Source organism: Bos indicus, chromosome 19, assembly GCF_029378745.1.
Source record: "Bos indicus isolate NIAB-ARS_2022 breed Sahiwal x Tharparkar chromosome 19, NIAB-ARS_B.indTharparkar_mat_pri_1.0, whole genome shotgun sequence".
NCBI classification, from domain to species: domain Eukaryota; kingdom Metazoa; phylum Chordata; class Mammalia; order Artiodactyla; family Bovidae; genus Bos; species Bos indicus.
In genome coordinates, this window is record NC_091778.1 from 56,600,200 (window position 1) to 56,626,702 (window position 26,503).

Below are 26,503 nucleotides of genomic sequence, written 5' to 3' on the forward strand. Positions count from 1 at the left end.
CAGCTGTCTGGGCACGTGTAAAAGCCGTGATTGTCACCGTGGCGGCACCTCGTGTGTGACTGCTCATTGCACTTCCGTGCCCCCGCCTCCTCCCGGCTCTTCCCAGCCTGATGTTTCATTAACACCAGGCACACGCAGCGTCTGGCATCCTCGTGGGTGTGCAGATTGTCGTGTGAGTGTGTGGATAGATGGATGGATGGTCCACAGTCGCGTGAGCAGCCTGTGACAGATGTCAAGGGAAGCCAACCCAGGCTTCTGCAGGGCAGGCTCTGTCCCTGCCTGGCCGCTGGGAGAGGAGAGGCGGATCTGGAGCCCAGGCCCGAGGGAAGCGGGGTTCACGCTGGGTGCCCCGTCGCACCCTCTCCCTGTGTGGTTCACTGCACAGCTCTGTGCTTCACCTCCCGTTTCAGGGCAGTTCAAACTGACCAGTGAAGTAAGCCCTCCAGTCGTTGGCAGAGCATAAGCAGGGGTGGGCAAGAGAATTCCATTTCTATTACTCGCCACATGCCACTCATGTCCTGGGGGCTTCCATCTCAGAACCATCACAGACCTGCCACCTGCCATCACCCTCATGTGACTCAGTTGGACCTTGAAAGGATTGTGGCAGAGTGCTTGTCCCGTCTTCTTCCACTTAGATTGATGGGGGCTGCTGGATGCCGCCTGCGGGAGGTGGGGAGGATTCTTCAGACGCCAGCCTGGGGTCATCTTCTGGTTCTTCTTCACACTTCCGGTCCCGCAGCCTGTTGGCCAGTGCTGAGGGCCCAGAGATTAAGAGAAATACGGCCAGCCCCGGTCGGAGGGATGGGCTTTTCTGGTGGCACAGTGATGAAGAATCCTGCCAATGCAGGAGATGGCGGGTTCGATCCCTGGGTCAGCAAGATCCTCTGGAGATGGAAATGGCAACCTCCTCTGGTATTCTTGCCTGGGAAATCCCATGGAACAGAGGAGCCTGGCAGGGTACAGTCCATGGGAGGGCAAAGAGTTGGACACACCTGAGCAACTTAGCATGCGTGCAGGTTGGAGAGATAGCAAGGCTGAAATGTTTCTCGTAAAAGGTATATACCGTGTACCCGATACGTCTCCAGCCCTTCTCAGGCAGGGGTGCTGATGCTCCAGGGCGTTCGTCGAAATGTGTTAATGCATTTTCATCGATGCTGATTGCTACGGTCCTTTAGAGAACAGAAGATAGTCACCTTCTATGCCTTGAAGGCTCAGATGACAATGACTCTGGCCTTTCTGTCTTTGGAGGAGTTGTGAGCTTGCAGGACTGAGCTGGGTCTCTGGTACCTATAGGTGTTTTCTCCTCACCTCTCTCCAGTGGGTGGTGGCGAGTCCTTTCCTTGTTCCCAGCCACGCCAGTTACCACACGCTCAGCCTAGAAGCCAGCTGCTCAGTAAGCATTTGTGCTTCGTTCTGTTAGAAATCTTTTGCTCAGAGGGCAGGCTACCTGATCCTCCCCTGGTCTAATTCTGGTGACATGGGGTAGCTGAGAAAGGAAGACGTGACTGTCGAGGTGGGCGCTGGTGAGTAGTGAGGCCAGTCAGTTGCTCCCCGCGGGGCCAGCCTGTCTGTGGGGCTCCAGGTGGCTGTGCCGCGGACCGAGGGCATCAGGCCGGTTCAGAAGGCCATCAGCATTTTGGGAGCAGCTGGCTGTAGGACCGTTGCTCAGGGATGTGAGGCCCTGGCTCGCTTTCCATCCTGGAGGTGCTCACCTTGCTTCCTCCTCTCCTGTCTGTGCCTTGGCCAAAGCTCTTGCTTCCTGGGCAGGGGGTGGGGAGAGGACATGTTTGCAGCCCCCCACCCAGTTTGTGTTAGAAAGATGGAGTTTTGTAATTGAGGAAAGCAGAGGATGACAGTTATTCCGGGGTGAGTCCTGGAAGCTCCTGCCCCCCCGGTGTGGATCCGCCTTACCGGCCCACGGGGCAGCTCGGGGTGGGTGGGATGGGGGCACAGAGCCCTCACGGATGGTGAAGACAGAACTGCCCAGGAGGTCAGCCCCACCCCCACTCCACCGCCCAGCCCACCTCAGTGAGAACCTGGCCCTGGAGGAAGGACTCCGCCTTGGACCAGGGCTCTGGTGTGTATTTTTACTGCCTTTTCCTCCCATATCTGCATTTTTAAAAATAGCAATGCTGAGTGAATCCCTGTCAGTCTGAGTCTGCTGTAGAAGGTAGGGTGCATTTCGCAGGGAGTATGGCTGTTGATCAGCAGCAATTCTCAGCGTTTTGGAGTGTGGACTGCAGGAGCTGTGGGCTCTCCTGGGGAGAGGCGTCCCCAGCCTGCCACTGCGGGAACAGGCCCAGCTCTGCCGGCCAGCGATGACGTCATCTTGAAGGTGATGTCACTTTTCTGCGGGTTTGAAAGAGGGGAGGTGAAGAGGAGGGAGCAGGAGCGTTTGGGAGCCGAGGTCCCAGTGGTCGTCCCTGAGAACTGGACCAGGCAGAGACTGAGCTTCCTGCCAGGGTGGTTCTTTCTCAGACTCGGGGTTCTTACCCGTAAGGAGAGCCGCGTTCGATGCACCAGCTCCTGCCCGTCCGGCCACCGAGCTCTAAAATCCCTGCGGTTCTTGTGGCCGCAGTGTGGGGCCCAGAGCTGCCTTCCTGCCTGGAGGTCTCCACCATGGGAAAACCGAGTCGCCCGGGTGTCCAGGGACGTGTGCTGGCAAGTTCTGCTCTTTGCCACCTAGGCAGCAGCCCGCCTGGGTCAGGTCCCAGGACTCTTGGCCCCCAGGGTCTGGGGCTTTGTTCTTGGCGTCTGTCTGGAAGCTGATGGAGGCCAGAGTCTGGACCACCTGAACAGAGGTCAGAGTTGGGGCCACATCGTTTAGAGAACCTGGTCCCTATGTGTGCTCAAGGGCTGACCCGCTGGAGTGTGTCAGGTATACTTGGGCGGGGCGGGTGTGAGCCCAGCCTTGCTTTGCTAGTTATTGTAATCCACCTCACTTTTGCATCTTGATCCCCAGGTTTTTCATCTTTAAAAAAATTTTTTTAATTAATAACAGGGACCTCCCTGATGGTCCAGGGGTTAACTACAGGGAACAAGGGTTTGATCCTGCTCAGGCCATGGCGTGCGGCCAAAAAAAAAAATTAAAAACAAATGTCCCTGAGTAGTCAGGGCCCTCTTTTGTTTTAGAAGAAAGTAGAGCTATTTTAACCAGGCTGGTAATCAGACTCACCCAGGGAACATTAAGAAATAGATTGCTGGTTTCACCTAGAGATTCATTCAGTAGGTTTGGGATTTTATATATATACATGAATCTGTATTTTTGACAGCGCCCTGAGGATTCTGATAGTTGCTTTAAACCTTAGTCCTCCTCCCAAGGGACCTGCCGAGGTGGCGTCCGTTTTTCTTCATAATCTTTTGCTATTTCAGCACAGCTAGGTTAAATATATCTAGCCTTCTCCACTCTGTTTTTATGGGGCCATTGGTTCGTTTCCACCAGTTGCCCTTCAGAGATCAAACACAGTGGTGGGTGTTCAGCCAAAACACTGCCTTGCTGTTGCTGATTTTAGGGCTTGGCGTCTGCAGGTGGGTGTCCAGTGGTTGAGATGCATTTTGAATCCCTCACTCTCAGAATCATGTCCTCCTTCAGACCTGTGATAATATGAATTCTGGCTGAGACGTCCTTCTTCCTGTGTGAGACCTAGAGGAGCTCAGAGGAAAGAAGTTTCGTGCTTAGTCAGACAGAAAATCAGGCCAGGGTCTCGTGTGCTGGACTCTGCTCACTGGTCACCCCTTCTCCTCCGACAGCACAAGGGCTTCGTGAGGCTTCAAGGCTCCTGGTCCTGGTGGGGGCCGGGGGCGAGGCTCGCTCCATGAGTGCCAGCTCTGGGACCACCCCCTGCATGCCGTCTCCAGGCCCTTGCTGCTGAGCGGGCCGTGAGGACTCCTTTCCCCCCCACCCCCAACCTCACTCCCCCGGACCTGAGAGCACCCATGCTGACCCCTGGCCCGGTGCTATCTTCTCCTCACCGGGTCCCTGGATCACACCTCTCCCAGGGTAGGCACCTCAGTGCCGCCGTGCCACCAGCTGAGCGCTCCATCTCCCGCGCGCTCTGATTCATTCTTGGCCGAGTCTCATGATACACCTCACTCTTGGTCATGGAAGTGGGTGTGTCTGCTCTCATTAAAAGGGGAGGAGAATTGTGACCGTATAAACAAGAAGGTGGTGACTGGCAGACTCCAAGATTTCCTGGGATTTTCTTTGAAAGAGCTCCCTGATACTGAGATCCTTTCAGTTTACACAAGACTTTTTAGAAATGCCTTCTAAATCAAGATGCACCTGTATGTTAATTTTTGCTTCTGTTTCTGTCTTTGTAGATGTTAGTTTCGTGTATTTGTTTCCTCCAGCTGAGGTTGAGTTCCTGGGGAGAAACCTTCAGGGGTGCAGTCCACGCTCTGCCTTGGCGCTCCCGTCACAGGGCCTTCTCAGGCCGGCGGGGGCGGGGGGATGGGGGCGGGCTTTGGGGGTGCACATTCCCAATGGACTCCCCACCTGGCCCCTCAGCAAGGGCAGGAGCTGGGCAGGTAGACCCCAGGGCTCCCAGGCACTGAGGGGACGACCTCTGGAAGGGGCTGCCCATCCCGGGACAGCCCAGGGAGGTGTCGGGACTTAGTTAGCCCCGCAGCCGGGGTGTGGCGGTGCTGTGGCCTCCGTGGCCCTGGCTCTCAGCGTGGCCAACGGCAACCTCGCTCCCTGTGCCAACGAGGCTGGAGGGACACTTCCTCCCCGCTACAGGGAGTCTGCTCTTTTGAGGTCAGTCAGGGTTTTAGGACTTAAAAATCAAACCAAGAGGTTAACAGCAGCCCCCAGGAGCCATTCAGTCTCTGCCAGGGTCATCAGGCCACTTGGTGCCTGAGTGACACCCGGTGCCCTAGGGTGGGTATCCCTTCCACGCCTTGAAATAGTGACGGCAGGTGTCTGAGGCACAGACGGAGGTTGGTGTACATCCCGGGAGGCTGTGCTTCCTCCACGTGGGGTCCTGACGCTTGAGGGAGGGCTTGGCTGCCCCGCTGGACTCAGACGCAGACCCCTTTAGCTGTTTCTCCTCCTCTCTGCTGCCTTTAAAATGCCAGTCAGAAGAGCCAGGATTTGCGGCTACGTATCACAATCGCATTAGGAACCTCTTCAGAATGCCTGCTTTCAGATTACCATCCAGGGGACCGACTGGGCAGGGAGCCTGGGCTGGGTCCCTCCTTCCACCCCGAGGCCCCTCTGTTGAGCCGCTGTTGAGTGAGAACATGGTGATGTGCCCATGTGTCACCCGGAGACCTTGTTACCCCGTGGGCTCTAAGGTGGCCGGGCTGGCGGGGGCCTCCGAGCCTGCATTTCCAGTGAGATCCAGGAAGATGACGAGGGCCATGACGAGGGCCACTCCTGCCAAATGAGGAAGGAGATAGCAGATCCAGGGCCCTGGAGTCCTGGTGCCGGTGGTCTGGGGCAGGCCCCTCACCTCTCTGAGCCTCCAGCCTGCTCTGTAGGGCGAGAGAGACTACAGCAGTACCTCCGACCTCTCCACGCAGGGCTTGTTCCTGCACAGTGTGAGCTCTGTGAAGGTCTGCCTGCGGGGTTCCCAGCCTGGGTCATCGTTCTGCGAGCTAAGCTGACATCAGACTCGTGGGGGAGAGGGAGGGGTCTGGAGAGCAGCCCCGAGCCCTCTCTGGGCCTGCTCTCTGCCTACTCAGGGATGCCCAGCAGCCCAGCCATAAGGACAGGCCTGAAACCACACTGTTGACTTCTCCTTTATCTCTTGAGGAGGGAGTTCTTCTCACTCTGAAGCTTCCCGTCTCGTACCCTCCTTCCGAATCCAGGAATCCTGGGCTCTTTTGTCCTTTTTGGAGCCAGGCTGATCAGGCTGGGGCCAGACACTGGGTGCAGTGCAGAGTTCCTGAAGGCGGGCGCTGCCCTCCCCCTGAGCGCTGTAGCGTCTGCAGACCCAGCTCTGCTGCCTGGGCTTCCGCTGGTCCACTGCCAGGCACAGCTGCCCGGCCCTCCCTCCCACTTAGGCAGTGGGACGCGGTCCCCTTTCTGTCCCCTTGGGCATGCTGAGTCTTGGGCCGTCTCTGCAAGCTGGCAGGCCGCAGCTGCAGTTTCCAGGCAGTGATGCAGCCATGCTGTATTGCCTGGCCCTGATTGCAGGCTTCTGGTCTGCGGCATGCCATCGGAGCAAGGGGGCCCTGGGGACAGGGCCACCACCCTGGGGGGTGAGAGTGTAGACGCCTGGCCAGCACAGCTTTCATCTGAAAGGGTGTGTGTGTGGGGGGGGTGTTCCTCTGCAGCCTGGCCCTTCCCACCTGCCCTTTGGCAACAGAAGTTTTTGTGTTATTTACTCGTGTGAGTGTTTTCAGGTATTTTCATTTTGTCTCCCCCCAACTAAATGTTAAGTTTTGTAAAGCCGGGACACATACCTTCGTATTTGTACTCTTATCTCGTTCTGAAATCTATAGAAAACACTAAAAAACTATTGAATTGATTGACCTCAGTCTTCAAATTCAGCGGAGCTTCTGTTGAGTGGTTTCTGTAGCATGGGATTGACAGAATTTTCCAGCGAGGGGCACCAGCGTTGGTCTGTTCTCCCACTGCCCAGCCGTTTCCAGCTCTTCTCCCGCAGGCACGTGAGGCCCTCCAGCCATTTGTGTTTGCTAGTGAAACCTTCGATCCTCAGGTGGGCAGCTTGCTGATGGCTGGATTTTTAGGGACTTTCAGTCACATGATGGTCAACTGCTGTGAGAAAGTCATTACTCTGGCATTCACTAGGCTCACTGGCCAGTCAGGTCCCCAGATCCATTCAGAACTGAAAGCTGACAGAGGAGCCCAGCTCCAGCCCATAGTTAGTACCGTTTCCTGCCACGCCCAGTGGGACTGTTCTGAAAGCCAGCATACTGACATTTTAAGTAAGGTCAGAAAGAGTTAAGAGTTTCCCCAACCCCACCCACGGTGTCTACGTGTAAACGTTTGGATCCTAGGATTTTTGATCGTTTGCTTGGTTCTGGCTCTAGACGAGCTTCTGACTAGAAGAATGTCTCCCTCCACTTGATATAACCGGCTGAAACCCAAGCCAGAAAGGACCAGCCAGAGAGGATCCGTGGAGCAGCTGGGTGGGGTGGGGGCTCTCAGACACCTTGAAAGTGACCCACCATTGACTACACCTTTTACGTCGTGACCCAGAACTCATGTATGTTATTTATGCAACTGGAAAAGTTTTCTGGAGATAGTACTCACCCTTCCTGTATGTGATAAGCCCAGTGTTGGCCATGACCCACTAAATTGATTTCATAACCCACTAACAGGTCTGAGCCCTCGGTTGGAAACAGTGTTGCTCAGGAATTCCCTGGCGGTCCAGTGGTTAGGACTCCCCACTTTGACTGCCAAGGGCCTGGTTCAGGAATGGGGATGGCACAGGCGAAACTGCATGGCAAAAGAAAAAAAAATCTCTGCTCTAGGGAGCATCCATTCTAGGATTCGCAAGGCTTTTCCGGAATTCTGCACCAAGGCGTAAACTTGCCAGCCTGCCAGCACGGCTCCTCTGGCCTCCAGACTGCATTTGTATTGGAAGGAGGTGGTCAGTATCCCTGGGCCTGCCCTTCTTTCCCCACCCATCTCTGCACCAGATCCTTCTACATCCTTTTAAAAGACTGTATACATTCCTTGTTTCGCAGTTTGTAATCTTATCAAGCCTTGAATCCGTAGGAACACTAAAAAGAATTTCACTTACCTCAGTCCTAGGTTTTAGCGAAGTTCCTATTGAATAGTTTTCCTCTAGTCTCACCCCCCAAACTGAGCTGGGCTTCTCAGCCAGTGGCCAGCGTGCCCCCGCCCCCGTCTCGCTCTGCAGTGCACAGGGCAGCCTCCGCAGTGAGTCCGGGTTCTCAGAGCCAAGTGGACTCAAGGGCAGCAGAACTGGGACCTACTGCAGCCTCTGTGACCTCGGCTGAGGGAGCGAGGGGAACTGGTTAGGGGACCCGAAGTCCCCCCACCCGACCCCACCCCCACCCCGCAGTGATCACTGTGCTGGCTCGAGGGGCAGGAGGGATCGTGTTTCTCCGATTGTTTGTACCCCTTGGGAATAGCAGGCCTTTAGAAATTTCCAGCATTGGTCTGACCTCATCATATTTCTTTGAGGAATCGTTCTTTGAGTCCTGGCCTAGGTAAACAGCCTCATCGTCTGAGTGTGTCTGCTGGACCTGCCACTTCCCCACACCACCCTACCCCAACCAGGGTCACAGAGGGCCCATCCCCCCCCAACACACACACCGTCTTCCACGTCTTCACTCACTCGCCAAGGGTGCCTTGTAGGGCTGGCAGACAGCTGGTCCTTGAGCCCCGAGTTTGAAGCTCCTCCCATTATCAGTTGAGGATCTGGTGCGGTCCATATCACTAACCCTCGGAGAAGCCCACGTGGTTCTCTTGCTCTGGGTCTGAAGGACACAGGCCCCTCCTCTCCCATGTTTTGACCTCCAGAGTTTGACAGGACAGTGGTGGGTGGGTGGCTTCCAGCCTCAACACAGACGTTCAGGCTCCTTTCAGGGCCATCCTCTGCCTGTTGTCCAACTTCCTACTGCTTCCCCGCGCATGCTAGGGGCCTTGTTAGTGGGTCCTGATCTTAGGGACCAGGCACAAAGGCCCCTTGTATCCCTCGGGCATGTGCTTGGCCCCCACGGAGCATGCTAACCCATAGGGCCACCCAGTCCTACAGGATGTGATGTTCAGATCCACTGGAAAGGAGCATCTTGTTTCAGCTTCCTTGTGTTTTCAACCAGTTGATCAGCCTTAGTTTGTCTTTTTCTCTCCTTAGAACATTTTTATTCAGTGATTTAGGTTCTCCCAGGTCAGCCAGGAGCAGTGTTGTGATTGAGGGTCTAGACCCTGAGCTGCGGCACCATCAGTGCCCAGCATCAGAGCCGCAGCGCAGGGGAGCTGTGTGCGCCTTGGGCGGCCCGTGGGGCAAGGGGCAGAGCCCTTGGGAGCCTAGAAAGGGGCGGGATGGACGTGTGCAGCCTCCCTGCAGGTGGCCGTCCCCCACGCGGGGTCCCCACTCCCTCCTGTGCCGCTACATTGCTTTCCGGCTTGAAGCTCCCCGTCAGTTCTGATCTCAGGAAGCAGCCAGAGGGCGATCCCTTAACCCACCTCTGGTGTCCACACCACTGGGCTCACCTGGGAGCAGCCTCGGGGCTCCTCAGCCTCCACACCGGTGATGCTTTGGCTGATCATTCTCCGCCGTGGGCTGTCCTGTGGTTTGTTGGATGTTTTAACAGCATCCCTGGCCTCCACCCACCAGGAGCCCCTTCCCCCAGCCTTGACAGCCAGGTGTCCACAGACATTGCATGTGTCCTCTTGGGGGCGCAGTTGCGCAGTTGAGAACTCTGGGCTGCCTGGTCCCACTGCCTGCTCTGCAGCATCTTCTCTGCCCAATCGCCAGGTGATTCTCCCAGCATGCCCCGCCACAGAGAGCTGCAGGAGCTTCCGCCTCACTCAGGGTGGACTCTCGGGTCCTTCCCCGGTGCTTTCTCTGAGGCCTGAGACACCCGGCCTCGCCTCCTGCTCACTGCTGCTGTCACAGCCTCTGCTGGCCATTGAACACTCCAGGCACAGGCTCCCGGGTCTTTGGGGCGGCTCTCTTGTCTGCTTGGCAAGCTCCCTCCCTTAATACACCCAGACCTCTGGTCACATGTCACTTTGGAATGGCCTTTCCTGAGCACCCACTTAAAATAACTCACTCGTGCTCACCTCCCACTTCCAGTCACTCCCGCATACATTGCCTGGTAGTGCCTTGATTTTCTGTACGGCCTATGGCACTACCTGGTGGGTGGGTGTGTGTGTGTGTGGGTGGGTGTGTGTGTGTGGGTGGGTGTGTGTGTGTGGGTGGGTGTGTGTGTGTGTGTGCGCGTGCGAGTAATTCTTCCTGTGCTTCACTGAATGGAAGCTGAGTCAGAGCAGGACCTGTCTCAGCAGTGCCTGTTCTCCTGAAGCCTGGCTCCCCCACCCCCAAAGGTGCAGGAATTCCCCGCTCCCCATGGGTGGTGGGCATGTTGTTTGCTACTCGTTTCCAGAGGAGGCAGTGGAGGCAAAGGACATGTGTTCTTGGATTCCACCAGGCACATCCCTCAGACATGTCCCAAAAGTGTCTAAGCACAGGGAATTAATTATTATACCCAGGATCTTATAATAAGCTATAATAATGTACAAAGAAAAAAACTCACAGAAACAAATCTCCATGCTATACACTTGAAACTAACACAGGATTGTAAACCAGCTGCTGTTACGGTTGTTCAGTCGCCAAGTTGTAGCCGACCCTTTGCAACCCCATGGACTGCAGCGCGCCAGGCCTTCCTGGCCCCCACCATCTCCTGGAGTTTGCCCAAGTTCATGTCCATTGAATCGGTGGTGCCATCCAGCCATCTCATCCTCTGTCGCTGTCTTCTCCTCCTGCCCCTCAGTCTTTCCAAAGTAATGCACGTTCGTTTTAGAAACCACCGGTAGCCCCTCTTCACTCAGACACTGTGTTATTTTGGTGTGTTGTGTTGTCTTTTTTTTTCTGTTCAGAAACCTCCGACAGCTACAACTCTCCTCCAGAAATGTTAAACCATAGTTGACCACCTCAGAGCTTGTTCAGAATTCTAAAGCTGATCATGATAAAAACTACATCAGAGTGCACCCAACAAAGAATGAGACTGTGTCTGGCTTAGTCTCCCTGTGAACCTGGCCGTTTCCTGGAGCAGGCGCAGTGCCCCCCTGGTGTCGGCCCCGTGTCCAGCACCTGTGGTCTGGGTACTGGATCTCTGGAGGGCGGGAGGAGCAGAGGGTGCTCTGCTGAGAGAGACCAGGAGGCTTCTCCCACCTGTGGCCTTGGCCTTGGCGGGTGCTCGGGGGCCCTCATGACGTCCTCCAGCTGAAGCCACGACAGCTGCCTGCCATGTGCTCCAGAAATGAACAGAGCAGTTACTGCTTTTACAACCAGGACAAGGATTGCTGTCTTGCAGAGTGCATGGAGCTGCCAGAAATGTGGTCTGCTCCGTTCTTGTCTCTACAGCTCTGGGAAGGGAAGAGCTTTTTCTGTGGTTAAGAGAATGGACTTGAGCTGGACTGCCTGAGTTCAAGTCCAGGCTGCATCACTTAGGAGCTGTGTGCCCCTGCCCACGTGACTTCATCTGCTCTTCATCCCAGTCTCCTTTTCTGAAGGCCAGGATGGTGTACTGGTTCCACGAAGTTGTGGAGGATTTCTCAGGTTGAAACACGTGAACTGCTTGAAGACCGCGTGCGTGTGGAGCGTGACACACACCAGGTGTGCTGTCGCTGTGAGGAGAGGCCTCCAGAACAGGGGTTCCTTCCAGAGACTGTGAGATGCCGGGAGCTCGTGCCCCGGGCAGGCAGAGGTGAGGAGGGCGAGGGGAAGGCCTGGTCCGTGGGCGGCGCCCAGCAGACGTGCAGAGAGCCGTGCCTGGTGTGGGGGCACACGGGCGCCCAGGAGGCAACGCTGTGGAGCGGAGAGGAGAGCCTGGCGAGTCATCCTGCCCTCCCGGGCGTTTTGTGCTCTTCTTCTGGGATTCCCAGGGGAGGGCACGTGGACAGAATCGTGGCCCCGGCGCCCCTCGCTCCTCCCTGCCATCCCTGCCACTCCCACTCGGCACGCACTGTGTCATTGTCATTGTCCTGCAGCATTAGAATCTGGAGACCTGGCTTCACGGTGGAAGGGAGTCTGGCTCTGGCAGGAGGCCGAGTGCAGGTCAGGAGAGCCCCACCCGTGGACACATTGGCTCCCCAGCACCCGCCCTCCACCCCCCGGGAGCTCTGTGACCTGCCTGTCCCACATCCTGGCAGCACTTGCGCAAGGGGAGGAAGGAGAAAGCCCACCCCTGGCCTGGCCACGATGCCAGCTTTCATGAGCTGTGGCATTCTTTCTTGGGCCTCCGAGCAACAGCCTCAGCATCCCCTCCGCCCACGGGGGCAGCAGGGCTGGGCCGTGTCCCTGCCGGGACTGTACCGACTCAGGGTCCGCCCCGGGCCACTCCCATCCTTTCCCCAGGACGCTCTCAGGGACCGACCCCAACGTGAGGTGGGGCTGCTGTACCTCACGGCCAGATGCAGGGTCGCCTCCCACCCCTCGCAGCACAGCCCCTCTCCTAGAGGGCTTCCCCTCGCTGCAACTCCTGGTTTCCATGGCAACTTGGAAAGACCTGTAGTTGTGGCTTTTTGAAGTCTAAAATGGGAGCAGAGGTTTGAGATAGAGCGGGACAGCACACTGAAAATACCATGTCCTACCCGGGGATTTGGACCCAGAGGGTTAGAGGACAGGAGGTTGGTTGAGTTAGCAAAACGGCACCGTCATTCCAGTACCTTCTTGGCAGAGTTCCACATGGCCCCTGGAAGCCTCCTGGGGTCTCGGAGCCTGAACTTGGGGTCACCAGCCAGTGGGCACTGGCTGAGCGCTGACCGTGAGCCAGGCGCCCGGGGGCCGTCTGTGCTTTCACCGCCTTGTGAACCTTCTGCGCCCCCGAGGGCTGCTGCGCCGTCTCGTCTCCGGCGAAGGTCCGCTGTGCCTAACCCGGGGCTCGCTCCCTGTGGGAGCATCTCGGTCGCCTGTTGGTGGCAGGCCCGTTGCTTCCGCTTTCCTTGTTTCATAAGTCACATTGCACGGATGCAGGGGTTTCGGTGACCTTGAGTGTCTCCCTTTTCAGTACCTCAGGCCACCTCATGGAGGTCGCCTTTCCAGGCCCCAGGTTCTGCAGTGGCGAGAGTAACCCTGAGGGTCTTCAGCTGGGTGTCTGTGGGAACAGCTCCTCCCCCCTCCTCGTTTGGGGTCTTGGAGGTTCTGCGCTAGGGAGGTGGGCAGTCCCAGAGCCCCCCTGTTCCCAGGATACAGTGAAGAACCCCAGAGGAGCCTCCCCAGGCTTGGGGGGCCAGTGCAGAAGGTGGGCTGGCTCAGTGGAGAACCGTCGGGCTGTTGTGGGGATCCTGTGCCCAGGGGCAGGTGGGGGGACAGTCATGGAGGGAAGGGGTCAGCACTTGCTGTGCACAGAGGTTGGCGTCCTGAGTTACTCATCAGCCTACAGTGCTCCGCAGGACTGTCGATAAGGAGCAGGCTCCAGCTGGCTGGGCAGGATAGCCCAGATTAGAAGGTGGTGCGGCTGATAGCTGCCTCGGGGTGCCCTCCAGCCCTGCGTCATGCTCCTCCTCCAGCCCACCCTCCCCAGCACTCAGCAGCAGGGGCGCAGGGCAGGCAGAGGCGGAGGCAGGACTCCGCTCATAGCAGAATGTTTTGCTCTCGTTTAAGTGAGGCTTTCCATGGTCTGTCGCTTAGCCACCCTTTCCGGTGTGATCAGTTCCCTCCAGTGAGCCCGACTTTCACCGTGGACCGGGGAGGCTGCCCCTGGTCTGTCCCTGATCAGAGTGCGGTCCTGTCCCCAGATCCAGGTGCCGGGGAAGGGCGTGTGGGATTTGGGAAAGCCCCGGGGAACTCGGGGTTTTTGCGCTTGGCTGCACGTAGTGAAGCGCTGCTGCACTAAGGATCTGGTAGCTGGGAGGAGGCCGTACCCCCTGTGACTGGAGGCCGAGCTCTCACTCTCCGCTCTCTGTTCCAGCTGAAGCTCGAGGACCGCTCCGTGGTGCCCCGCGATGTGGTCCGGCACATGCGCTCCACTGTGAGTCCCCGTCCCACCCGGCGGGCATGGCCCTGGGGCAGGTCGGGGCAGGTCTGGGGTGGCCCCCAGGGCACCTTCCCTGGGCCTGGATGCCTTCTCGCCCGCAGGACAGCCAGTGCGGCACCGTGATCGACGTGAACATTGACTGCGCCGTCAAGCTCATCGGCACCAACTGCATCGTCTACCCCGTCAACAGCAAGGACCTGCAGCACATCTGGGTGAGCCCCCTGCCGGCCTCCCCCCACGGGGCTCTGCTTCTCTCCGCAGCATCTTCCAGGTCGAGCGGCCAAGCCCAGTGCTCAGCCTCTCCTTGCAGCTTGTGGCGCTTCTCACGTGTCAGCCATCCGGACTTGAGGTCAGGTGGCGCTTTATGTCTCTGGCAGACAAGGCTGGTTTCCTTTCTCTTCTAAGACTTTGTGTCGTCGTTTTTGAAACAATTTTTTCCAGTAGTTTATGCATTTCCGATTCCAAGCTTGCTGAAGGTTGTAGGTGCCGTGTCTCCCGCAGCCTCGGGAGCCACACCTGGTGCCGTGTCAGCACTGGCTCCTGCCTGTTCTCCCTCTTACCCACTCCTCTCTCCCCGCCTCTCTTTTCTCCTCTTTTCTGAAACTTTGTTTTTAACCTTTTTTTTTTTTGGCCACACCATGCAGCGTGTGGGATCTTAGTTCCCTGACTAGGGAACGATCCCGTACCCCCCTCCCTGCCTTGGCCACGTGTTAACTGCACAGCCAGGGAAGTCCCTGCTTTTCTGAAACTTCTGAAAGCAAGCTACAGATATGATTCTATCTGCCCCCGAGTACTAAGTGTATATTTTCCCAAAACAGAAACACTCTCCTATTTAACCATCATTCAAACCCCTAGATTGGGACCTTGACCCGTTACTGTCCATCCACAGACCCACTCAGTTGTTCCATCAATCTCCGTTTTCCCCTTCTGACCCGGCCTCCATCAGGAGCGCACGCTCAGTCGTCAGTGCTTTGACCTCCCCAGGCTGGAGCAGTTCCCAGTCCTGCTTTGTCTCCCTGTCCTGGGTGACCCCGAGCATGGGGCCGTCCGACAGTGCCCGTGACAGCCTCGGGCCCCGCGCTTCTGGCAGAACTGCCCCAGAAATACCGCTCAGCTCTTCCCTGGCCCTGGAACGTGCCTCGGCTGCAGTGTGGGGACGTTCTCTTTGCTCCCCAGTTGTGTTGAGCTCTGCTGAGCTGCCTCCCAACAAACTCAGATTTCACCCCTTGGCCAGCGATCATATTGGTTTTGTGGGGAGATATTCCGGGATTGTGTCAATAAACTGGTGGTTCTCAACTCCCATCCACCAGCCTTAGCCTCCATTAACAATTCCCACCTGACCCAGCCAGCAGCCTGATGGCTGCTAAATGGTGATTTCATGACACCATCACTGCCTGCTTTATTATGAGTTTGGCATTCTACCATATGGAAGAGCTGTACTTTCTGTGCCATTTATTTCCTTATTTTTTACATCAGATGCAGAGAGTCCTGTTTTATTCATTGGTTGTAATCCGTTACTTGTTCTGTTGCTTCAGTGATCCCACCCAGATTTGGCCAGTAGGAACCCCTTCAAGCTGGCATCTGTGCTCTTTTGACATGTCTCCACCATTTTTTTAAAAAACACTTTACTTTCCATATTGTTTGATTTCTGATCCAGACTGGAATCAGCCGTTTCTTCAGCGAGCCCTAGTTTCTTTCAAAAGCCATGGTCTCAGTGCAAACTGGGTGTGCTGATTGCTCCTGGGCCCCATTCAGGGCAGCGCTAGGGAATCCACGTATGTGTATCTAGGTGGATAAGTGCACACGTCTATATGTGTATGTAGGTGGATAAGCACGCACGTCTAAATGTGCCTGTGCCCATCTTGTGTACGTATTCAGATGTGTGAGCCCGTCTTGATCCCTCTGACCCCAGTCCAGCTCCAGCTCCTCTCTCTTCCCCTTCCTGTGTTAGTGGCTGCTGTCCCCAGCAGGGAGACTTGGCTCTTGATATCCTCCATATAGTTATCTGTTTATTTAAATCACTTTACTGTGTAACCACCCACCCCAGCTCACTCCCACTCACGTGTCCTGTGTCCTCAGAAGGCCGTCCAGCCTCTGCCCCTGTGGGGGCGAGCAGCTGGGGACTCTTGGGGGAAGCTTGCTGCACAGTTACTAGGTCCGACCCACATGGAGCCTTCCTGCCGTCTGTGGGGCCAAGAGGAACGAGGGTTCTGGACACCAGAGTCCTCCGTCGTCTCTCACCGCCTGTCTGTCTGGTCTGCAGCCCTTCATGTACGGGGACTACATCGCCTACGACTGCTGGCTGGGCAAGGTCTACGACCTGAAGAACCAGATCATCCTGAAACTGTCCAACGGCGCCAGGTGCGGTCTCCCCACCACACAGGAGCCCTCGCAGGGCGGGGCCGCTGGGGAAGGGGCAGGGGTGCGTCCTAGGTCCCCCGAGGGCCATGCCAGGGGCTGCGGGCCTTGCGTCTCAGGGCCCGACCCTGGGCTGGTCTCCTTGTCAGCCTGGCTGGATTCTCCGGCTCAGTTCCTGGTCTTCGCTCTACCCTGGCTTGGGGAGACCCTCGTCATCACATAGGACCCCCAAGAGGGGCTGATGCTCTCCTTTAGGCACTTTAAGGGGGTGAACGCTGAAATCTGCTGGCTGAGTCCTGTTTGTTTTAGAGAGTTCCTTCTTCCAGTGCAGGGACTAAGGTGTGGGTGGAGGGTGAATTACCCATTTTAAGGCCTGCAGAGGCACTGACGCCTCCACACAAGTCCTGTAGACACTGACCAGCTCCTTCCGGGGTCCTGGCTGCCTCGCCTCCCCTGAGACTCAGGGACTGGGTCCGGTGCCCACCAAGCCCCCGCCCCCTATTGCAGGTGCTCCATGAACACGGAGGATGGCGCCAAGCTCTACGACGTCTGCCCGCACGTCAGCGACTCTGTACGTTGGCTCCACCCCAGGAGCCTGGGGGGCCGCGGGTGGGGGGCGCGTCTCCTGTTCCTCAGCCCTGGGCTCTGCAGGAGGGAGCTTAGGGGCTTCTCGGCAGAGAGCCGGGGTCTGGCCCGGGGCGACCAGTGGTCTCAGCCAGTGCTTTCCTGGAAGGAGGGGGTGTGTATCAGAAGGTGTAAAAGCTTGGGTGTTTGCAGGAAGCAGTAGAACTTTCTTTGCGTTTTGTTAAGTTTTTATCTCATCCTTTTAAAATCTCCCTTTTTCTTGGAGTGTACACAGTATTTTACTGTGATGTGACATTTTAGAGCAGTGGTAAATGACAGTTTGTAAGTAATACTAGGAGAGCGTGTGTGATCAAGCAGGTTTGGGGACCCCTGCTCTTAGAGCTTTGTCCCCCCAGACCAGCAGCATTGTTGTGGCCCGAGAGCTTGTTATAAGCAGGATGGGCCAGCCGTGCCTTTTAGTGAGTAAAACTCCTGGCGGTTTGTGTGCATCTGAGGTCTGAGAGGTGCTACTCTGCAGTCTTAGGTGGTGTGGAGCATGGAGGCCTGGGGTGGACGGCAGGTGTGGACACTGCTGCCCCCGCCCCCTAAGAGGCAGCACTCACAGGGACCCTCCTCTGGCCCCCAATCCTGCAGGGTCTCTTCTTCGATGATTCCTATGGCTTCTACCCGGGCCAGGTGCTCATTGGCCCTGCCAAGATCTTCTCCAGCGTCCAGTGGCTGTCGGGCGTCAAGCCGGTGCTCAGCACCAAGAGCAAGTTCCGCGTGGTGGTCGAAGAGGTAAGGAGGAGGCGTGGCAGGGAGTGAGGCCCGGGCACTCCTGCCCAGCCTGCCTTGCCTGGAAGGGGGCTGCTCTGAGGACGGGGAGCCCGGGCTGAGCGAAGGAAGGAGGTGGCCAGTGGCAGGTCCGCTGGGCCCTTCTGGAGGGAGGAGGCCTCCGTGACCTCTGGGAGGGTCTGAACTACGATGTAGACCTGCCTCCCGCTCTGGAGGACGGCTGCGGGAGCGAGCGGCATTAGTCTGCTGACCGGGCCTGTCCGCCCGCCTCCCCAGGTGCAGGTTGTAGAGCTGAAGGTCACCTGGATCACCAAGAGCTTCTGTCCAGGGGGCACGGACAGCGTCAGCCCCCCACCCTCTGTCATCACCCAGGAAAACCTAGGCAGGTGAGCGGCCCCAGCACGCCCCCTGCCTGCTCCAGCAGCCCCAGAGGTGGTCCCCAAGCAAGTCTCTGGGCCACAGGCACAGATGCCGGGGGTGTTGCCGAGGACCCCCTCGCCCAGCGTCTGCCTTTCCCCTCTCCCTCTCGCCTCCCAGGGTGAAGCGTCTCGGATGCTTTGACCATGCTCAGCGGCAGCTTGGGGAGCGCTGTCTGTATGTCTTCCCAGCCAAGGTAGAGCCGGCCAAGATTGCCTGTGAATGTCCAGAAAAACACTGCGCCCAGGGGGAGGGCTCTGTGGCCAAGAAGGTATGTCCTCGGGGTTGGGGCTTGGCGGGCGTTTGAGGAACTGGCCTTGAGCCATTTCCACAGCAGGAAGGTCTGTGCCTTAGGCCTTGGGGGGCAGCCCTGATGACCCTTGCAGGCCAGTTAGGTGTATACAGCCGTCACCCCTCGACCGAGCTGCCTGGAGTCAGCTCTCCATGGCGCCCGCCCTCCCGCTCTGCCGGCAGGTGAAGCGCCTCCTGAAGAAACAGCTTGTGAGGATCACATCTTGCTCCCCGGACGTCCAGTGCTCCAGGGACCATTCCATGGAGGACGCAGGCAAGAAGGGGGCGGCCAAAGCCAAGAGCGAAACGGGCTCCGCCAGCCCCGAGGAGACGCCCGATGGGTCCTCCAGCCCAGTGGAGATGCAGGACGAGGGCCCAGAGGAGGCCCACGAGGCGGGTGAGCAGCTGCCCCCCTTCCTGCTGAAGGAGGGTGGGGACGACAGGCTGCACTCGGCCGAGCAGGACGCGGACGATGAGGCCGCCGACGACACAGACGACACCAGCTCGGTGACCTCCTCCGCCAGCTCCACCACCTCCTCCCAGAGCGGCAGCGGCACGAGTCGCAAGAAGAGCATCCCCTTGTCAATAAAGAATTTAAAGAGGAAACACAAGAGGAAGAAGAATAAAATCACACGCGACTTCAAGCCGGGGGACAGGTAGACTCAGGGGCACCCTCTTTCCTGGCTGGGTGTCTAGCCCGAGACCGTTCCCTGGCACCTGCACGCAGGCGGGCTCATGGGTGCACATGTGGTATGAAGCCCCATGTGGGCTCAGGGGTGCCTGGGGTCGGCCAGGTGGGATGGAAGGATCTGAGAACGGGAGAGGGTGAGACCAGGGTTGAGGGATTCTCTGGAAGATGCTGGGCATGGAGACTGCAGGGGAGCAGCGCTGTTTCCTCCCTCCTGCCTGAAGCTGAGTTCCAAGTTGCCAAGCCCACAGGGAGGGCAGGTGGGGAGGGAGCATCCCTGGCCTTTGCTCACTGGCCCGCCTGCAGGGTGGCTGTGGAGGTGGTGACCACGATGACCTCGGCGGACGTGATGTGGCAGGACGGCTCCGTGGAGTGCAACATCCGCTCCAATGACCTCTTCCCTGTGCACCACCTGGACAACAACGAGTTCTGCCCCGGAGACTTCGTGGTGGACAAGCGAGGTAGTGCCGGGCGCGGCTCAGGAGGAAGGGTCAGGAGGTCTGGCATCAGGCCTCCCCTGGGAGGTGGCTCCCGCTATGGACGGGGCAGCCTTTCTGGCCTTCTCTGACCAAGCCAGGGAAGCAGTGGGTCCTGGGCTCCTGTGCTTTACCTGCAGCCGGCTGTGGGGGCAGCCGGTGGCCCCAACGGGGTGCCTTAGCTCACTCCTCGCCTGCTCTGGGTCCACAGTCCAGAGCTGTCCGGACCCCGCTGTCTATGGCGTGGTGCAGTCTGGGGACCACGTGGGCCGCACGTGCATGGTGAAGTGGTTCAAGCTGCGGCCGAGCGGTGACGACGTGGAGGTGAGCAGGGGCCGCCGCCCCCGTGTCTCCTTCAGGGTGGGCTTTGGTGAGCTGGGCATAGAGCCCCCAGGCTCACGACCGCCCATCCCGCCCTAGCTGATCGGAGAGGAGGAAGACGTGAGCGTGTACGACATCGCCGATCACCCTGATTTCCGGTTCCGCACAACTGACATCGTCATCCGAATCGGTAACGCTGAGGACGGAGCCCCGCACAAGGAGGACGAGGTAGGGCGTCCTGCACGGCCGCTGCAGTACCTGTCGATGCCGCCAGAGGGCGCCCCGCCCCGCGAAGGAGGTGCCCCGCCCCGCCCCGCCCCGCCCCCTGTAGGGCCCGCCTGCCGGTCTACACAGCTGCTCCCCGGGCTCCACGGGTGGTTTCTTAGGGGCGCCCAGCCCTGTCCTCAGTCCTGTGAGCGTGGTGGCAGGTGCCGTAGGAGCACAGGAGAGGCCTGGGGAGGTGACTCTGAGCTGGGCCCCAGGGAACAAGTGGGGACATGTGGTGAGGTCAGGCAGATTCTGGGCAGGGGAGAAAGGGGTACCAGAGCCCCAAGGCTGGAGCCTCATCCAGGGGGCATCCAGAGAGACCAGGCTCAGTGGACAGCGAGTATTGGCGGTGTTTCAGCCAGAGGGCTGTGCTCTCAAGTACTCACGTTGGTCTCTGGCCGGCGCCCACACCGCTTCCATTCTCACGGCCCTGCCTGTGCCCTCACTCTCGGAGAGCTGCCCCTGACCCCGTCCTGTTTCCACTGCAGCCATCGGTAGGCCAGGTAGCCCGCGTGGATGTCAGCAGCAAAGTGGAGGTGGTGTGGGCTGACAACTCAAAGACCATCATCCTGCCCCAGGTGAGACCCCCGGGAGCCCATGGCTCAGCTCCAGACTGTGACAGCCAGGCCAAGGGCTCAGGGCCTTCCTGGAAAAGGAATCTTCTTTTGGGGAGCAGGGTCTTGGGGAAAGGAAGGGCAGTGTTACACCCAGAGCCCCGGATGAGAGTCGGGAGAGCAGAGAGGCTGCCTGCAGTGGGCCCAACCGTCCCGCCCCACCTGGCAGGCTCCTGGTTGCCAGGCATGTCTAGGTTCTCACAGATCTACCTGGATCCCTATTTCACTGCGCTGAGAATGCACAGGTTGCGCCCTGTAAGAAGCAGCCTTCCCCCACCACTTCTAGGAAACTGTCACAGATCGGGGGGCAGGAATGGACAGGCTTTCGCAGCTCCATTTCTGTGCCCCTCGTTTGATCTGATGCTCACACCCCAGCTCCCCTCTCCCTGTGCCAGTACAGGATGGACGAAGGAGTGGCTCCCCCTTCGTCTAGGAGGCCATTCCAGGAATGGGAACAGAGTCACAGAGTCTGCCGCGGTCCAGCGGACCAAGTGCGGTCAGTGACGAGGAGGCTGGCACTGGCATTTGCTGTACCCTGGACCCAGGGGCTGGGCTGGGGTGCCTCCCAGAGGCCTAGGGACCACCTAGCGCAGAGGCCCAACCGCGAGGCCAGAGCAGGAAAGGGAGAAAGGGCGGCAGGGCTGCTGAGGCCTCAGGGTGCCCGGTCAGTGTCAGCTCTGAGGCTCGGGGTCCCTGGCAGAGGGCCTCTGACCAGCCCGCGCCCCATCTCCCCTCAGCACCTGTACAACATCGAGTCTGAGATCGAGGAGTCGGACTACGACTCAGTGGAAGGCAGCACCAGTGGAGCGTCCTCAGACGAGTGGGAAGACGACAGTGACAGCTGGGAGACAGACAATGGGCTGGTGGAGGATGAGCACCCCAAGATAGAGGAGCCCCCCATCCCCACCGCCGAGCAGCCAGCAGCCCCAGAGGAGGACAAGGGTGTGGTGATCAGCGAGGAGGCCGCCACGGCCGCCATCCAGGGGGCCGTGGCCATGGCCGCCCCCGTGGCCGGGCTGATGGAGAAGGCGGGCAAGGACGGGCCCCCGAAGAGCTTCCGGGAGCTGAAGGAAGCCATCAAGATCCTGGAGAGCCTCAAGAACATGACGGTGGAGCAGCTGCTGACAGGCTCGCCCACCTCCCCCACGGCAGAGCCTGAGAAACCCACGCGGGAGAAGAAGTTCTTAGATGACATCAAGAAGCTGCAGGAGAACCTCAAGAAGACCCTGGACAATGTGGCCATCGCCGAGGAAGAGAAGATGGAGGCGGTGCCGGAGACGGAGCGCAAGGAGGACAAGCCCGAGGGGCAGTCGCCAGTGAAGGCCGAGTGGCCCAGTGAGACCCCGGTGCTCTGCCAGCAGTGCGGCGGCAAGCCTGGAGTCACATTCACCAGCGCCAAGGGCGAGGTCTTCTCGGTGCTGGAGTTCGCACCCTGTGAGTTCGTCTGGCCTCACTCCAGGGCCAGGGCGCCGTGTCCCTGGAGTGGGCCCCAGTCCCCGTGCCAGCAGAGGGCGGCGGGGGAGGCGGGGGCTTTGTCCACCTGTCTGGGGAGCACATTCAGCCGCCGCTGCTCCTCCGGTTGGCGTTCCCAGGCCTCGCCTGAGGGACTGACCACCCTCTTTCCCCCTCTAGCGAATCACTCTTTTAAGAAAATTGAGTTCCAGCCTCCAGAAGCCAAGAAGTTCTTCAGCACAGTGCGGAAGGAGATGGCACTGCTGGCCACCTCACTGCCTGATGGCATCATGGTCAAGACATTCGAGGACAGAATGGCAAGTAGGCGGGCTTGGGCAGGCACAGGCGTCCGGGTGGGCACTCCGGAGGCTGCAGCCTCAGGCCCTGGGCCTGCAGGCCTGGGGGACACCCGCAAGGCCGCCCGCCTGCAGCCCCTCCTCACAGGGCAGGAGAGGCTCCAACAAATCTCCCACAGCTGTGTCTAGACCAGACAGCCGCCCTTTTAAAGCTTAGTTTAAAATTATGTAATACGTTACTTGACTTCTCTCTTTTTTTTGAAAAATTAGAATGTTACAGGAAAAGCTGTATTATCCTTTGACCGGTCCTTGACCCAGCCCCAGGGGCAGTGACTTTAGGAGGCTCACCTCCGGCCCAGCCCTGGAGAAAGGGGCCATGGGAAAGGGACCGCAAAGAGGGATGCTGTGGAACGGGCCTGCCGGCACTCCGCCGGTCCGCTCAGCCCTGGCGGTCTCTCGGCTGGTGGCGTGGCCCTGGTGATGGTGCCCCTGCCCTGGCCCTCAGCCTGGGTCTCTGATGTGTGTGCAGAGCCTCCTTAATGACTGACAGAGCATTGTCCTCGAGTCCAGATCCTCTCACCCCTCTAGATCCCTCGAAGCCAGTGCAGCCGTGCCATCCTGGAATGATCTTTCCTCTTGTTGGCTGTCGTTGTTGTTGCCTTCATGGGGTGGTGGGGTGTGCGGGGGGAGGTCACAGTGGTGTTTGAGGAATGCAACTTACAAGTAGTAGTTTATTTAAAAAAAAAAAAAAGTAAGATAAAAACCAGTTTGGAAAATTCCTTTCATGCCAGGAGTTAAGAGGTGCCAAGTGGGTCTGTACAGAGTTGTCTGCATTCAGCTTCTCTGTCGCTGTCAGCGGGTGTGTGGATCCTGGGGCCGCTCCTGCTCCCTCTGCAGCCGCACGGCACCCTGGAAGACTGGAAGTGGGCTCCATGTGCGGGTGCCTGATGCCCACATCAACCTCCCTACTCTCTCCCTGTACCCCCCTCTAGGACCTCTTCTCGGCCCTGATCAAGGGCCCCACTCGCACCCCCTACGAGGACGGCCTCTACTTGTTCGACATCCAGCTCCCCAACATCTACCCGGCCGTGCCCCCCCACTTCTGCTACCTCTCCCAGTGCAGTGGCCGCCTGAACCCCAACCTGTATGACAACGGGAAGGTGTGCGTCAGCCTCCTGGGCACCTGGATTGGAAAGGTGGGTCAGCGCTGGCTCGCGGTGAGGGTGGGGGCGGGCCAGTCCGGGCAGGCGTCTGGGACACAACTGATCAGTGTGCACCGTGTGTGCGTGTGTGTGTGCTGCAGGGGACAGAGAGGTGGACGAGCAAATCCAGCCTTCTCCAGGTGCTTATCTCCATCCAAGGTAGGCGGGGTGTGGCTGGAGGGCACCATCACTCTGGCCATGGCGCCCCTTGACCTCCCGTCTAGGGGTGGAGGTTGGGCCAGCCCTGAGGGACTTCCCCTTCCCTCTTGCAGGTCTAATCCTGGTGAACGAACCGTACTACAACGAGGCAGGCTTTGACAGCGACCGAGGCCTGCAAGAGGGCTACGAGAACAGCCGCTGCTACAACGAGATGGCCCTCATCCGCGTGGTGCAGTCCATGACCCAGCTGGTCCGGCGGCCACCCGAGGTCTTTGAGCAGGAGATCCGGCAGCACTTTAGCACCGGTGGCTGGCGGCTGGTGAACCGCATCGAGTCCTGGCTGGAAACCCACGCCCTGCTGGAGAGGGCCCAGGCGCTGCCCAACGGGCTCCCCAAGGACAGCAGCTCGCCGGAGCCGCCGGCTGTGGCCGAGCTCTCAGACTTCGGCCGAGAGGAACCTGAGGACGGGGGGCTGGCCCCCGGGGAGGCCTCCCAGGGCTCAGACTCGGAGGGCCCGGCCTCAGCCCCCAGGGACCGCACGGAGCAGGCCTCGGAGGCCCCGCCCGACGCCTCGGTGCCGCCCAGCGTCAAGCCAAAGAAGAGGAGAAAGAGCTACCGGAGCTTCCTGCCCGAGAAGAGCGGCTACCCTGACCTCGGCTTCCCCCTCTTCCCGCTCTCCAAGGGCTTCGTCAAGAGCATCCGGGGAGTCCTGATGCAGTTCCGGGCTGCCCTGACGGAGGCGGGCATGCCCGAGAGTGCGGGGGACAAGTAGCCAGCAGCCCCGGAGGAAGGCACGTACGTGGCCGCAGGGAGAGGCCTCCCCCCTTCCCTCTCCTCCTCTGTCCCAGTGCAGGCCCCGCCCCCTGCCCTTTGCCCCCTCCTCCCAAGGTGAGTTTGCTGCTGACGTGCAGGAAGTTTCTTGAGATGCTGCCATTTGTATTCCGAAGCAATCTTCCAACAGGCAGGTGCCCTGTGGCAAAGGAAATCAGAACCGCGCAGCTGATTTTCCCCTTGTAGTCCCAGGCAGAGTGCCCCTGCGCTTCCTCCCGCGCCGTCTCGCCCTCAGGGCAGGGGTGGGCTCTCCCTGGGGTCTGACACAGGAGAACACAGGCCACGTGGACGTGCCTTGCATGAAATGTGGGTTGCCGCGGCGGTTGCCCCGTCCCGCCTGCCCTCTCGAGTCCCGCTGACGCTTCCTGGTGTCCCGGGCCTGCCCGTCGCCACCACCTGCCAGGTCTTCCCTCGCCCCCCAGCTCGGCCACCCTCCCCAGAGCGGTGCCGCCGCCACTGACTCCCGGCTGGGCCCTGGCCTGTTGAACTTGCTCTCTGCGAGAGGTGGGCACCAGGCCGGGTGCATGGCGACGCCCGGGAGGTGGTGGCCCTCGCACGCTGCCACGGGGTAAGGACAGGGAGCTGCTGCTGGGAAGACACGGCTATAGGTGCCTTGCCCTTCCTGCCCCTCGGGGTGAGGGGGATCGCAGCTCTGGCTTTGAGGTCCCCGGAGGCGGGAGCAGCAGCACAGACGAGGGCCTCTCCCGTGGACTCGGGCCCTCTCCCCTCCTGTGTCCAGTGCTCACGCCGGCAGGGGTGGCACGCAGCTCATGGAACTCAGAGTGGGCCAGCCCTCTCCCCGCCCCAGACAAGAACACAGCCTGTCAGCCCTGCGCTTAAAACCGCAGGCTCGATGTGGCAGAGTGGCGGCCAGCAGGGTTTTCCCTCGCAGAGCTGGGCCCAGAGGTTTACAAGTTTTCTAAGCGTTTGATAATGTGAAGCTCCAGGTGAAGGGGATGCCATTGAGCACATTGCAGCTATGTAATTTTTGGTGTATGTAATGTAATATTTAAGATTGAAAGAATAAATCAAAAAATATTAACTCTTACTAGGAAAAAAAAAGAGACAAAATAAGAAGCCAAAGCATGATGTGTCTTGTCCGCCTTACGCTGGCTCCACACCTGGGCCGCCGTGAGCACGCGGCCGGCGGCAGCGCGGGGGAGGACGGGGGCCAGACCAGGGCTGCGGCGATTGGAGGCCGGAGTCGGGGTCTTGTTTGAGGATCACCCAGAGTGACTGGCGGGGCTGTGCTTCCCGGTGCGTTGTTCACGTGGAGATGTGAATGCCTATTGCTTAAGATATCTGTATAAAGTGCTGTGTGATTAAACTTTTTTTTTTTTTACTTGCATTTTTTTTGGTTTGGCTCATTACAGTGTACAAAACAGACAAGGTGGCACCATTAAACCTGCCTCTGCCATTCATCTGGCTCTGTCGCCTTTCTTTCCCTCGGGGGCACCTCACACACCCTCCCCAGGGGAAGGAAAGATCCCTGTGGCTGGGGCGGGGTGGGGGGCGTCTCAAGGCAGCAGCCCCTTCCCCACCCAGCCCGCTCCCAAGCCTCTTCATCTCCTGTCAAGGACTTGGCGGGGCCGGGAGGTGAGGGTCTAGAAGCTCAGTGGGTGGGTGCTCTTGCCTCTGAGCAGGGCCTGGGTCCTGGAGCCCCCTTTCAGCAGGGCAGCAGCAGCAGCTCTGTTCCCCGGGGGCCTCTGACCAGGTCCACCCGTTCAGCTCCTTCCAGACGCTGGGGGGGGCTGGCCTGGGCTCGAAGCCACTCTGGATGGCTGGAATCTGCCTCTCCTCACCACTGCTTCCTTTTAAACCCCAGCCCACCACTCCCCGACAAGGACAGACGAGGAGGGCAGGGGAGCCCCAGAGCCCGCCCTGGACAGACAGACTCCTTGTAAAAAGGGGACAGCTCTCTGCCATTTTGACCTCTTGCTCCTTGCCAGTTTTCCCCAGTGCCCCTAACTCCGGGACAATCTCCCTTTTGGCTGAGATGCGCTGGCTGTATGGCCCTAGGTAAGACATACTTGCTCTAAACCTCAGTCTTCCTACCTGTGCTAAGAGGCAGTTGGCTCCAGACCAGATGGGGTATAATCATCACTGGGGCAGGGCCCCAACCCCTGCA

General features: G+C 58.9%; 1 protein-coding gene across 2 annotated transcripts in view; it reads left to right on the forward strand.

Annotated features, from left to right (window-relative positions):
* UBE2O (ubiquitin conjugating enzyme E2 O) overlaps window positions 1–25,796 on the forward strand; it is a 49,206-nt gene extending 23,410 nt beyond the window's left edge. Inside the window, exons 2-18 of one of the 2 annotated variants that reach the window (XM_070774032.1) lie at window positions 13,579–13,638; window positions 13,746–13,856; window positions 15,908–16,005; window positions 16,510–16,573; window positions 17,221–17,364; window positions 17,638–17,747; window positions 17,899–17,974; window positions 18,253–18,725; window positions 19,064–19,218; window positions 19,445–19,557; window positions 19,654–19,782; window positions 20,310–20,399; window positions 21,173–21,869; window positions 22,068–22,204; window positions 23,176–23,379; window positions 23,487–23,544; window positions 23,658–25,796. In XM_070774032.1, the coding sequence (XP_070630133.1) occupies window positions 13,579–13,638; window positions 13,746–13,856; window positions 15,908–16,005; window positions 16,510–16,573; window positions 17,221–17,364; window positions 17,638–17,747; window positions 17,899–17,974; window positions 18,253–18,725; window positions 19,064–19,218; window positions 19,445–19,557; window positions 19,654–19,782; window positions 20,310–20,399; window positions 21,173–21,869; window positions 22,068–22,204; window positions 23,176–23,379; window positions 23,487–23,544; window positions 23,658–24,316 (3,378 nt within the window). In that variant the 3' untranslated portion in view covers window positions 24,317–25,796. Of the gene's footprint in view, window positions 1–13,578; window positions 13,639–13,745; window positions 13,857–15,907; window positions 16,006–16,509; window positions 16,574–17,220; window positions 17,365–17,637; window positions 17,748–17,898; window positions 18,050–18,252; window positions 18,726–19,063; window positions 19,219–19,444; window positions 19,558–19,653; window positions 19,783–20,309; window positions 20,400–21,172; window positions 21,870–22,067; window positions 22,205–23,175; window positions 23,380–23,486; window positions 23,545–23,657 lie in introns of both variants that reach the window. The other variant, XM_070774031.1, reaches the window with a different exon arrangement.
* Window positions 25,797–26,503: the final 707 nt, after the last annotated feature.